This window comes from Calonectris borealis, chromosome 2 (assembly GCF_964195595.1).
Source record: "Calonectris borealis chromosome 2, bCalBor7.hap1.2, whole genome shotgun sequence".
Classification (NCBI taxonomy): domain Eukaryota; kingdom Metazoa; phylum Chordata; class Aves; order Procellariiformes; family Procellariidae; genus Calonectris; species Calonectris borealis.
Window position 1 is genome coordinate 18,849,492 of NC_134313.1, and position 14,857 is coordinate 18,864,348.

Genomic DNA, 14,857 nt, shown 5'->3' on the forward strand with positions numbered 1-14,857 from the left:
TGTGCAGTCCTACCTATACATATGCAATACTGCAGTTTTCCCCAAGTTAATAAAAATAAACCTTTGAATGAAGTCAATAAAAAAAATTGAAAGATGTTCAACATTTCTTTGTTTTAATTAAGAATGTATATTTAAAATTTCTCTGGCATATTTACTGATCAATTTTCTTCGTTTTTGTTCATTTACTTTGAAAAATCTAGCTGGTCACTGTGGTATTCCAGATCTTATAGTCAATGGTCAAGTCATTGGAGAAAATTATGGATATAGAGACACAGTTGTATACCAGTGCAGTCCTGGTTTTCGGTTGATTGGTTCTTCTGTACGAATATGTCAACAGGATCACAACTGGTCTGGTCAGCTTCCATCCTGTGTGCGTAAGTAAGCATGGCAACACATACTGATTTATGTCACAAGAATGTCTATGTCAGACAAGATATGGAATGACTTTGCAACTTAGTATTCATTTTAAAAGAAAAAAGATTTAAAGCAGATCCTCAAAAATATGTGGCCACCTAAAATCTGTGATTCATCTCTCAGGTGAAGTTTAATGTTATCACTTAAAATTTCCTTTGCATATTTAGGCTGCTAAATACTTGTCATTTATATATGAGTATGAAAATTCTTCAAAAATGTGATGGGACTTAGGCACCCAGGAACTCAAATTTGAAAATGTTTTTTGGCATGAATTTGGTATTGTGTTGATGAGACTCCTTTTGTGTGGTAAGTGTGTCAACATATCAAATGAAATACCATTAAGTAATAACAGAAAATACTGTATTCCATTTAGGAAAATTTGAGAGTTCTTGAAGGATCCTCAAGCAAATTACAACTATGTTTCAATAATTCAGGTTCAGTAATATCAGTGTATTGAAAACATCCACCTCCAAATATTCTATTTTTATAGCTACATTTTTGTAGCAGAAACTATCTGAATGATGAATCATAATACACAACGTTAATTCATTACCCTTACTGCTCCCTCTTTACTTTGTTTTACATAGAACTAGATATACGTAACACTACTATAATAACTGCATTTCTTAATTTTGTTTCCACTTTATGATCTAGTAATAGATCTTTACTTCTTTATATTACATTTCAGACCAATGCACTTCTTTATAGGTAACTGTCAAGGCAATAAAATTAAACACTTTTAATCAAGAATTTCTCAATTAAAATGTTAATATCAATGTTAGAACTGAAAAAACCCAATTGTTTTGGATGTGCTAACAGCAGAGAAAATGGATGTATTTTCTTCCTCTAATCAAATGGAAGCTGCTTGTTTGAATACAGGAGTATGCACAATACAGCACTTCAGAGAGGACACATGACTTGGGAAAAAAGCTTAGACTTGCAAAAGGCTGCTATAAACAGCAGCTGCCTGTAACTTTGTGATAGATATTTAGGAACAGCTCCACTTCAGATCAAAGGTTCAAATGATGTGTAGAAAAACAGTCTCACATTTCTTTATTTATTTAACTTTAGAAGTTTTAACTGAATTTTTGAGATTATGTGTTTAAAATTAGCAATTCTGACCTTTTCACTTTTGAATTCACCATTCTTCTTGCTTATACAGCGGGCAGATGTATTACTACTGTTGTGTATTGCTACTGTATATGCATGGGCATTATTCAAGATTTTATGCAAATTTCATACTTCTGTTGTCACAAAAATAATTTTTATTGTTATTATATGTACATTAAAAAAAAATCTCTGTGGGCTGAATGCATATCTTTGCCTTTAACATTTTACAAATGTTAACAGTTTAGTGTACAATTCCAATTACTCTTTGGGGGAAAAAATGCAATTCCTTATATAAAAATTCCTGATACCAGTAACATAAAGATAATATATTTAATTAAAATAACTTACTTAGTGATATTAATAGAACGTACAGAAAACTTTCATTCTTAGAATATACTGTGACTTGTCTGTATGCTATACTAGTTCTTAAGGACCATTTTCACTTTTTTGATGTTGCTAAAAATTTTATTTTATTTAGATTATATGAATGGGTTTCTTTTAGAATTGTCATGATAAGTCTATTCTACATGGAGAACAAAAGCATATATTTGTCAGACCTAACAAAATTAATATAGAAAAATAATGATGTTTCTAAACTGATAGTTTAGAAGTAAGTTAACTAATTTATTAACTTAAGTAATTTATTCTGTGATTTTTTTTCATTTTATATTTACTGATGAAGATTTTATTTATCAACAACTGGAGTTTGTTAAAACATAGAAGAAAATAATTATACAGTTTTTGAATTATTTTGGGAAAAGTAATTTGTGTTTTATTTTCCTTACTATTTTTGCATCTAGTCTTTGTGGGCATGGAAAAGGAACTTTACCTTCTGTAGTCAGTTTTTGTATAAATACAAGAAAAGTTTCACAGTGCCCGTAATGTTTCATATATCCAATCATAAATTTATAACTTCACTAAGTACTTAGGCCTCAAAGATAAAACAGAGTGAGTCGATACTAAGACATATCTGTAAGAAATAATACCTGAGGAACTAATGCACTGAAATATTTTCTTTCAGTTTCAGACTATATGTAATGAAAATCAAGTGCTTGCTTTTCTCCTGATTCGTCAGAAAAATTTTCTTTGTTTGCCTTGGTTACTACATGGCAAATTCTATTCATTTTATTTAAATATTTAAATAAGTGTTTGAACATTTACTAAAATATGTCTTAGTTCTTATTCAGTTCAGAGAAATGTGAGTCTTTCATGGAATATAATATAAAAAATTTAAAATACTATTATATAATGTTTCTAATGATTATCTATTATATCATAAATCATGAAAAGTGATAACAGCATGCTCTATTTGTTTTTTCCTTCTTTCTTTTTTGCTATGCTAGCTGTTAGCTGTGGTCACCCTGGTAGTCCTATTTATGGAAGAACAAGTGGAAACGGTTTCAACTTCAATGATGTTGTGACATTCTCATGTAATACTGGGTATGTTATGCAAGGACCAACCAAAGCACAGTGTCAGGCTAATAGGCAGTGGAGCCACCCACCTCCAATATGCAAAGGTGAGAATGTAAGCATTTACAGATTTCAAACTTAGTTGAAAAATTAAAGTTGAAAAATAAACTGAAGGTAAAGGGACACTGTCAAGACAAAATGATGCCTCTCTTACTAACAGGCATCAAATTATTAAAGAAGATGTTTCATGATTCTACGATGCTGTGATTTTTCAGTTAGGTCTGTTCTACATTCAGATTGCCAGGATAACTGTTGCAGAGAAACTTTCTTATGTGTCTGTAGTTTGTATTGATTTTTTTACATGGTTTCTACAAATTCCTTAAGCAAAATTATGCAGAGATAATTAAGAGCTTAAATCCTGAAATAATGTTCTCTACATTTTTAGCCAACATAGTTCTAATAGGTGCATAAGAAAACATACTTTTTTTTTCCTTTTACATTTCCATTGATCTGACTACTCTTCTTTACTTTTTAAATTTTTATTCTTTTTTGTTACCATAACGGATTTGGGTTGGTTCTCAACACTTCTGGATATTATATTTAAAATTCTTTCTCTGAAAATAAAAAAAATATTATGAAATTAGTTCTGTTTGAGTTTTAGAAAGGTTTTATCACCATTGACCTTTTAAAGTCTGTTGTTATGTGCTTTTTAAATGTTTTAATTGTTCTCATTTAGAAAAATGTACTTTTTGCTGTAACCCGCTTGCACATATGCAGAAATTGTATTGATTATTTTTCAGCATCTTCCCAGCAGCTTCTGTGGATTTTTATCTGTACACAGCCAAAGTCATGTTATGTATTTATAGTAATTTTATTTATTATATTTTCCTTCCAATAGGTGTCCTGCACTTTCTTTTGATCACTTTGCCTTAAGCGATACTGCCAAATAGTTTACAGAACTTAAATCTCCAAGGACCTTTTTGTTGACAAGACATTATTATTTTTTAAATTTACAATACTAAACATGTACTGTGTATTAAGGCTACCTAATAAATCTCATTTTCAGTCCAGTTGCTATAAATCACCGCGGTGTTCTGGTATTGCAGGGTAATGTGCCAAACTGACTGATATGTTATTGGTTGTAGGGATCAGTAAATAAAATGATCAGGTTCTTCTTTGAAATTTTACACAGTCCTGAAGTCATCTATTGATTTTAGAACAGACTTTAAAAATAAAAAGAACCAATTTTGTGTAGAACGTTATTAGTGGTGTCTGTAATGTGCAGTGAAATAAATTCTAATTAATATGATTTTATTTTATTTGCATTGAAGTTAAATAATAATAATAAAAAAAAAGATGTTACCTTGCATATTTGTAAACTGCCTAAAGTGCAATATTATAGAAAAGGCTGCACTCCTTTGTGAAGGCTGAATTTGCAATGGTCATATAAATTCAGCAGTGCACTTGCTGTTGTTATACTGTCTACAACTTTGTTAAATAGCTAGTTTCCTAGCCAACTGTAATAATAGTGGAAGACTATTGAAATGGTCAAAGCTCCTCGTATTTTCTTTCAAGTGTTCACTACTCCAGATTTATTAATAAATAATTTTCATTACTTCAAGTACATGCTTAATAACATGAAGATGAATGTTCAATTGTTATAAAACACTTGTCTACAAAAATGAAAATGGATAGAAATATAGCTCAAATTTTCCTCCAGGAACAAAATAATAAGTTTTCAACACTGTCCAACAATATAAATAAAAAAAAAATGATCTATCATTTAATGTTAAAGAAGTCAAATCCAACCACAAAGTTATTTCTGTCCTTGAAAAATGTATGTATTTTAGTCTTGCGGTACCAATATTTGAGAACTGCTAGGAGGAGCACACAAGCAGACACCAACATTTAGGATAGTAACTAGGGAGAAGTAGGTTAGCCATAAAAAAACATTGAGTAATGTAGGTAGGAAAAATGATCTAAAATTACATCTGGCAATAGCTTTTTTTTTTTTTTCTTTTTAGATTACAGAGCTTTTTAGCATATTTTGAAACTTTTATGTACACACATCCATGCACATATACATGCAGATATGGTACATATATATTTGCACATAGGTATATACACATATATGCATATAAACATGCAATTGATTATAAGGATATAGGGATAGTAGTTTTTACAAGAGTAACTTTGAGTAGGTGATGATGTATTTACTTGACCAGAGGAGTCTATTGCATGGAAACTGTTAAAAAAATCTCTATGACACTCAAAACAAGTATTATCCTCTGCTCACCAGACAGCTGTAAGTCGCAAAAAAGGAAAAAAAAAAATCAGTCTTCAGTGATTTTCAAACATATGAATCCTAAAGTAGCTGAGGACTCAAAAAATCCATCAGTATTCTTAACCATTAAAGTATACTCCTATTTTTAAAAGCACATACCCATTTGTTGGGATATTTCCCTGTTCTAGCACAATCATCAGTCTTACCTAACTGACCATGTGCCCTTTTAGCTCAAAACATCTGCCTCAGAGGTGCCCCATTATCAAAATGTTAGTGTAGGAACATAAGTATAATTGCATGGCTGTGTGGGTTAGACCAAAGGCACATCTAGCCCCATAACCTGTTTCCAGCTGTGGGCAATAGTTTATCTGAAGGCAAGAGCATAAATTGAATATATTGATATGTCCAGTCACTTTTAGTGGCAAATAATTTTACAGCATCATCACACTCTGTGAAGAAACATTTCCTTTTATTTGCTCTGAGTTTACCATCTCCTGGTTTCAGCATCTCCTGGTTTCATATCATCTTCCTAGTTCAATATCATTATATATAAAATGAGGGTATATAAAATCAGGGTAGCAACACATTGGAGGTTTCTCATAGGAAGAATAGGAGACCATTTAAAGACCATTTTAGTAGACTGTATTTGTATGACTCTCAAGTCCGTACTCTTTTTCTTTTTAGTGGTCAATTGTTCTGATCCTGGAATTCCTGCAAATTCTATAAGAGAAAGTAAAATCGAACATGGAAATTTCACGTATGGCACAGTGGTATTTTACGACTGTAATCCTGGATATTTTTTATTTGGCTCTTCAGTTTTAATTTGTCAGCCAAATGGCCACTGGGACAAACCTCTACCTGAATGCATTAGTAAGTAGATAATGTGTATGCTTCTACAAAGAATGTGAACTAGACTAGGTATTATTTTACACAACATTTCCATCAGTCTCATGACAGCAATTGGAATAATCACATTTATATACATTTGTGTGTGTGCAGTAATGATGGAAGGTCTCAGTAGCAGCTGAAGTAGAGCAGTTATTATTGTATGTAGCAAATAACAGAAACCTTGGGAAACGCAATAGCCAAAACAAACATCTTTGAATGCTTCAGCACAATTATCCCTGATAGCAGGGATAGAAGGTCAAAACATATCCATTGAATTTGCCACTACGTGGCCGCCATTGGCCACAAAGCTATAATCACACTGAAACTTAGAAACTGTAGTACCCAATTATTCACTTATGTCACTATAATACTTTCTGGACTTCTCTTGGGACAACAGCAAGATCAGACTATCTATGAAGACAGTAAGCAAATAGTAACAGCACTGTAGAACACCAAAAATGTCCTCTGGATCATGTCCTCAGCTTACCACACTACCAGATGTACCTGAACATCATAGTCGCATGCAATCTATCCACTAAGGCAAGTGGATCAACACAAGGAGGTTGTTTTTGTTGTGGCTTGTCATGAACAACTTTCTAACTGTGATGTAGATATAATCACAGATGTTTCATAGGTTTTTAATTGGCTGGGACAGCTGGTTTACCCAGTTCTTTATAAGTCTATGAAAAAGGTTTTGTTTTAGGATCAAAATTTCTCTCTGAGAAAGGCTGAAAGCTTTATTTTCTAGAGATTAAAGGGAAAACAGGCTAAGGGTTTCTTATTCAGGAATCATGGACTGATATTTGCAATATTGTAGATATTAGTTCTCAGTTTTACCTTTATTAGTCTTCATTAATTGAGGTTTCTCCAGTTCTGTTATTCTTTCTCTAAAAAAAAAAAAGAAATCTGAAACTTTATTTCTTATTACTTTTAAAATCTTTAGTTCTGGAAGTTGTCCCTTTCTTGGATGGGATAAATAGCTTGATTGCAAGTCACAGTTAAACTTATAACAAAGAGTCTAACACTTTCACATTAAATTTTAAGGTAACATTAGCATTTCAGAAAGATAAATTTTACTTAATAGTAACATATCTCCAAAGAGAAAGAAATTCTAAAGGTAAAGGTGCAAAGATTTCTTCTTTCTACTTTTGTATTTTTATCTCTTAGTCTTCTTTCAGAATTGTCACAAGTAATTTAATAATATAGATTTTACTCTTCTTTTAAGCTGACCTTTGGGAGTAAGAGTGCTATACATACTTTTGAAAGGGCATTCTCAACTTTATTTGTGTCATTTATATAGAGGGGTCAATGAATTCTAACCTAGGCACTATCCATGATATTTTGTAATCATAAAGCTTACCAAAACTTATTCTGAGAAGCTACTGTAAATTTTTTATAAGAGCCTTTCAGTTTCTGGAGTGTTTTGCAAATTGTTTCCCTTTTGGACGTATGCAGGGCAGTCATTTAGTAGTCTGCACATTTTTCCGCTGTAAGAGAAATGGAAAAGAAGTGAAAAGCTTGCTGGATTTCCATCTCTCTCTAACTAGTCTCAAAGAACATACCTTTTTTTGAAATATCGCTAGAGTAATGGAGAAAAGACATGGTAACAAAGGAAAAGTTGTTCACCTGTAAAGTGACTCAATTCCTTTGAAATGTGTTATAGCTAGAATACTTCTAGCTACTATAAATCCTGTAAGAAGCAGAATTCAGCATTGGCCTGGACCATAATGCCCTTTCAACTCTTCCTTTGCATTAAAGACTTTCAGGGGTATATACGACTTAGGCACGTGTTGCTAGTAAAATACTTTAAATTTGAAATGTACTCAAAATGAAAAGTATGTTTGGACAATATACCTCAAAGAATTCCTGTGACCATATCACGTTTTTCTGTACTGCAAAGTATTCTCAATTTAGTGCTGATAGACATGCTCTGATTTGTTATTTTTAAGCTACTGAGATGTGAGTACACAAAATCCACACCTTCCAACTTGAAATCCAAATAATGTAGACTGTTTTTTTTTTCTGGTGTCTGTGCCATCCTCTCAATAATTCTATTGCAGCACCTTGTCCTGACATTTCTTCCCTCACAATATAACATATACAGCCATTCCCAGCTGTCAGATAGAATAATAATTGTTGACAACTATACAGATTAAAGAAACTTCAAGTGTACTTTTTCATTCAGTACTCAAGAATTAGGGTATAACATTTGTAAATTTAATTGAACATTTGTAAATTTAATCAGGCTTTAAAGTAATAATGCTGTAATTTTACTGATATGTCATCACATCTGACCAGAAGAGAATGTGAATTTATACTTCTTTCTGTTTTTCCAGGATGTTATATATCTCATCCATAATCAGTATTAGCTGTGTATTTTGTTTATTGGGATTTTTCAGGGGAAAAGAAACAGCCATTGAGTTGTCACACTGACAAAAGAATTATTTGCATATCTTTCTCTCAGAATTTCTTTTTTTTTTTTTTTTTTTTAAGGAAAGTGAGGTTTTGGTGTGACAGGAATTGATTGATAATTGTCCATAATAATGAAAAAATATAATTTGACCTGATGTTTTTACATACTCTGAAGAAGATTAATAATATTATTGTCTTTTATTTTTCTTCTTCCTTTATTTTTTGTTCTTTAAATCTGAATCAAAGCTTAATGTAAAATTAAGTTTTCACACCTATAAAAAGGTACTGTGCAGGTATGTGATGGAACAGGACTAGATCACCTGGCAGATCTTTAAGGATGCTTTCCATAGAGCACAAGAGCTCTCGATCCCCAGGTATAACAAATCAGGAAAGGAAGGCAAGAGATTAGCATGGATGAGTCGAGACCTGCTGGTCAAACTAAAGGGCAAGAAGGAAACGCACAGGCAGTGGAAGCAGGGACAAGTATCCTGGGAAGAGTATAGGGACACTTCCCGGTTGAGTAATGATGGGGTCAGGAAGGCCAAGGTGCAGATGGCGCTGAACTTTGCAAGGGATGCAAAGAGGGCTTCCACAGGTATGTCAGCCAGAAAAGGAAGGTCAAAGAAAGCGTACCCTGCCGATGAGCAAGACTGGTAAACTGGTAACAACAGACGAGGAGAAGGCTGAGATACTCAACAACTTTTTTGCCTCAGTCTTCACTGGCAACCTCTCGTCCCACACCTCTCGAGTAGATGGACTGCAAGATGGAGACTGGGGGAGCAAAGTCCCTCCCACTGTCAGAGAAGATCAGGTTCATGACCACCTGAGGAACCTGTACATACATAAGTCTATGGGACCTGACGAAATGCATCCCAGAGTCCTGAGGGAATTGGCTGATGTAGTTGACAAGCCTTTCTCCATGATATTTGAAAAGTCATGACAGTCAGCTGAAGTCCCCGGTGACTGAAAAAAGGGAAACATTGCACCCATTTTTAATAAGGGTAGAAAGGAGGGCCCTGGGAACAACCGACCTGTCAGCCTCACCACTGTGCCTGGGAAGATCATGGAACAGATCCTCCTGGAAGCTCTGCTAAGGCACATGGAAGGCAGGGACTCTGTGATTCAAGACAGCCAGCATGGCTTCACCAAGGGCAAGTCCTACCTGACCAACCTAGTGGCCTCCTATGATGGAGTGACTACATCAGTGGACATGGGAAGGGCTACAGATGTCATCTACCTGGACCTCTGTAAGGCCTTTGACACAGTCCCCCACAACATCCTTCTCTCTAAACTGGAGAGATATGGATTGGATGGGTGGACTGTTTGGTGGATGAGGAATTGATTGGATGGTCACATCCAGAGGGTCAACGGCTTGATGTCCAGATGGAGATCGATGACAAGTGGTGTCCCTCAGGGGTCCATATTGGGACCGGTACTGTTTAATATCTTCATCAATGACATAGACAGCGGGATCAAGTGCACCCTCAGCAAGTTTGCAGATGACACCAAGCTGAGTGGTGCGGTCGACACGCCTGAGGGATGGGATGCCATCCAGAGGGACCTGGACAAGCTCGAGAAGTGGACCTGTGTGACGCTCATAAGGTTCAACAAGGCCAAGTGCAAGGTCCTGCACCTGGGTTGGGGCAACCCCCGGTATGAATACAGGCTGGGGGATGAAGGGATTGAGAGCAGCCCTGCTGAGAAGGACTTGGGGGTACTGGTGGATGAAAAACTGGACGTGAGCCGACAATGTGCGCTCGCAGCTCAGAAAGCCAACTGTATCCTGGGCTGCATCAAAAGAAGTGTGGCCAGCAGGTCAAGGGAGGTGATTTTGCCCCTCTACTCTGCTCTGGTGAGACCCCACCTGGAGTACTGCGTCCAGCTCTAGAGTCCTCAGCACAAGACAGACATGGACCTGTTGGAGCGGGTCCAAAGGAAGGCCATGGATCAAAAAGATCAAAAGGAATGCAACACCCCTCATATGAAGAAAGGCTGAGAGAGCTGGGGTTATTCAGCCTGGAGAAGAGGCAGCTTCAGGGAGACCTTCTTGCAGCCTTTCAGTACTGAAACGGGGCTTATAAGAAAGATGGCAGCAAACTTTTTAGCAGGGCCTGTTGCGACAGGACAAGGGGGAATGTTTTTAAATTAAAAGAGGGTAGATTTAGACTAGATATAAGGAGAAATTTTTATGATGAGGGTGATAAAACACTGGAACAGGTTGCCCAGAGAGGTGGTAGATGCCCCATCCCTGGGAACATTCAAGGTCAGGTTGGACGGGGCTCTGAGCAACCTGATCTGGTTGAAGTCGTCCCTGCTCATTGCAGGCGGGGTTGGGCTAGATGACCTTTAAAGGACCCTTCCAACCCAAATTATTCTATGATTCTACGATTCTACGATTCTATAGCAGTGAGGCAGAAAGGAAGAAATTGATGAAAATAAAATGGAGGATGAATTAGCATTAAGAGAAAAAAAGAAAAAATATGGTCAACTCTTCATATGAAATCCCCATCTGAGAACATGAATATCAAATTAAATTTTGTAGAATGTATCAAGTTAAGAGTCGCATTACAGGGTGGTATAATTTTCTAAGTCAGTTATTATCAATCCAGGACTTTCAGACATAAGTGTAAAAATAAAAGAGAAATATGTATAGGAAAGCCCAAAACTGAATGCTATAAGGTACCAGTATGAAATTAACTTTTCCTCTATGACAACATCTGAAAAGGGCAAAAGAATCAATCAAGAAAAGTACAGATAATAAAAACACTCTGAAAAATTGTGAATATTTTTCATAAGAAGAAAGTTTCATTTCACTGAAGCCTGCATGACTAACATGCTTTTTTATTAACAATGTTCTAAGTTTGCCTTCTCTGCAATCATACATAATTAGTACTAGATTGCATTTATAAGCAATTGATTAAACAAATAACATGCTAACAGCAAGTGCCCAGTTTGTAAAGCTGACCTTCCTGACTATTTTACTCAAAGGCCTGCAAGCCTACAGAATGGTCACAGGGGTCAGTGGCTCTAGGTAGGAATCAAAGTCAATCAATCACATACCACATTCCTGAATCCTTTGTGGGGTTGTCAGGAAGGTTTTGCACCTTGCAAGTTGGACCTCTAAGAGAACATGTGTCACTGAACACAGATCAGTATATGTATAGATGTAAAGCTCTAAGACTGAGAATAATCATTAGAGGAAAATGAATCATCACACATGACTTTGGTCATATGTTGTATTGTACAACCATTGTACTGTTGTATACATTTGAAGTGCTAGCGAATTGAATACATCTTCAACTCTGATCAGGCTTCTGATCTGGCTTTTTTTGATAAAAAAATCCTGCTGAAAATGTTATGTGTCCCGGTTTCGGCTGGGATAGGGTTACATTTCTTCCTAGTGCTGTGTTTTGGATTTAGTATGAGGAGAATGTTGATAACACACTGATGTTTTCAGTTGTTGCTAAGTGCCCTGCTAGTCCAAGGACAGCTCCCATGCCTACTGACTGAGCTAGGTACACGAGATGGGAGGGAACATAATCAGGACAGCCAGTCCAGCTGGCTAATGGGGTATTCCATACCATGTGACGTCATGCTCAGTATATGAAGGGTAGGCGTGATCCAGGAAGTACCGATCGCTACTTGGTTATCGGTCAGCGTGGGTGGTGAGCAATTGTATTGTGCATCACTCATTTTGCATATTCTATCATTATTTATTATCATTATTTTCCCTTTTCTGTTCTATTAATCTGTCTTTATCTCAACCCATGAGTTTTTCTCACTCTTACCCTTCAGAATCTCTCCCCGTCCCGCTGGGGGTGGGGGGAGTGAGTGAGCGGCTGCGTGGTATTTGGCTGCCTGCCAGATTAAACCACGACATTATGGTACTGAAGATGATGAACTATTGATAAAAACTACTTTTGTATGATTTAGGGGGCTGTTCTAGTACCCTGATATTTGCAGCTATAATTCGTGGTTTTCATGATGCATAAATACAAATATCTTTGGCCAAGATATGCCACATACCATGGACAGGTGTAAGATAAAAAGAAATCAAACATGCAAAGCTAGATTCATTCTGTGAACAGAGTGAATTTGGTTTATGAATTTTGCTGTTTATGCATTTCCTGAACTTGACATATTTAGCTTGCTTTTAAATTAACTCCTTGCTCTGAATTCTGAAAAGTTTTAATACCACATGAAAGGGGGTTTGTTTTGTACATTTTGATATGTGCTCTTAATCTTAAAAGGCAGACTAGCTATTTCTTTTCAATACAGAACTTTGTTTCCATTACATACATTGTCCATGTAGATAATGTTCTCCATAATGATACATAAGACCTTTTGTTGTTTTACTTTAGTCTTATGGAATAGCTAGCTTCCTGTTGATCTAGTCAAGGTAGCTCCACTGTTACTTTATACAACTTTCTAGTAGATAGGAGGTTGCTGAAATTATTTCAGTGGTGTTATCCTGATTTTAGATCAGGTTTCTATCATTTAGCCTGTCTTTATTCCTAAAAAAAATTACTGCTTTTGACCATTTATAGCAAGAGCCACTTACCATAATTTTCTGTTTAAGAGGCAACTAAAGGACAAAAGATATCATGGTAAATTTTCCCATTTTCTTTCCTGAGTTTACTTCATGACATTTGAGCCAGTTAGCAAAATTAGCTGTGTATAAGCTAACTGTTGGATACCCTTGTGAGCAATCAGTAAGTGGAAATCACAAAAATGTCAAGATTAAGAGTACTAAAAATTAATCATAATATGGAAACAACTAAAAATTATTGATCAAAATTTACTCAATAAACAACTGATAGGGAGTTTATCCATGACCATTTCTAAGATTGGAATCCTATAGAAATTTCCTCCAATCTCTGTGCAATTAACATTAATGGATGGTGCCTAGGAATACATTAAAAATATGTAAACAAATCTTTTATTTATTCAATACAATATTTTAAGTAACCAAACCCATGAATATGAAATTATTATATTAGCATTAAGGTTCATAGCAAAATTTAGTAAAAATGATCTTGTTTATAAACCTAATGACCAATGATTTGGGACCAGTGGATGAGAGATGGAGGTCTGCATGTTCTCTACCTCAGCAGTGACTTTGGCAGATACTGTCTTCCTGTATTTTTTCTCTGAAGAGTACATGCATGAGTGTGTGTTTGTGTGTGTGTGCATATGTTCATTCCATAAAGATCAGCTTAGTGAATGAGTGTCTTTGGACACCAATATCTATATCTAAAGTACCTTTTTGACATCTCTAGACATTTGTTTCACAGCTTTTGGTCTGTAATATATTTTGTATTTCTTATCACATAATGTACCCCCCTCCCCCAAACCCAAAAAGGTCAGCCTCTTGACGAAGTTACATATGGAGTTATGAAAATTATAACTATAAACTGTTTGATCAGTGATAATAACCTTTTTTTATCTCCAATAATTATGCATTGTAGTGATTGACTGTGGCCATCCTGGCGTTCCTCCTAACGCAGTCCTGTCTGGAGATAAATATACGTTTGGGTCTACTGTTCATTATACCTGCACAGGTAGACGATCACTGTTAGGGCAGTCATCTCGTACATGTCAGTTAAATGGACACTGGAGTGGATCTCTTCCTCATTGCTCAGGTAATATTTTTGAATTAATGAGTGTGCCCTGAAGTTGTTGTGAATTTATTTTAATTTTATCATAAGGCCATTTTAAAGTCTGGAAAATCATGTATAAAACCGAAGTACTATCTCAGTAGAAGTAAAAAAAAAAACAAATAAAATAAGTAAAAACCATTAGCAAGAAAATAATTTGGGATAAGTAGGCTTTCTCAGTGATATTTAATACGAATAGGAAATTGCACATTCAATAGAATGTTAAAAGAAGTAGTTTGTTTTGAAAATATTTTCTATGTGACTTTTGGAAAGAGTATTAATTTCTACAGGGAAGCTTTGCATCATTATCTCTTCAAGACAATGGTGGTTTTTTTTTTTTAAACTTGCAAAATATCTACTGACATGATGACACCTCAGGTATATCTTAATTGCATAATACATCCATCTTTACAATAAGACCAAATGGGCTCCACATAATTTCAAGATAGGATGCTTGGTTTTTGAGGGAACACCATCTAATCCTTGTAATAGATTAGCCCTCACTGAAGTCAAGATATATTTTCTGAACAACTTAATGTTTAGCAATGTTCTGTTTCACAACTTCAGTTTGAAGCAGTGATAAGTGAAAAACGAAATCCAAGTCACATACTAATTTGGGATTTGGCTAAATCCCATTTCTTATCTTAGAGTATATAAACACAGCTTATGGTAGAGGTTAATC

General features: G+C 35.2%; 1 protein-coding gene across 3 annotated transcripts in view; it reads left to right on the plus strand.

Moving 5' to 3' along the window:
* Positions 1 to 14,857, plus strand: part of CSMD3 (CUB and Sushi multiple domains 3) — a 796,263-nt gene that overhangs the window by 723,224 nt on the left and 58,182 nt on the right. For all 3 annotated transcript variants that reach the window (XM_075141259.1, XM_075141260.1, XM_075141261.1), the window contains 4 exons: positions 201 to 374; positions 2,868 to 3,041; positions 5,903 to 6,088; positions 13,987 to 14,160. In XM_075141259.1, the coding sequence (XP_074997360.1) occupies positions 201 to 374; positions 2,868 to 3,041; positions 5,903 to 6,088; positions 13,987 to 14,160 (708 nt within the window). The remainder of the gene's footprint in view (positions 1 to 200; positions 375 to 2,867; positions 3,042 to 5,902; positions 6,089 to 13,986; positions 14,161 to 14,857) is intronic.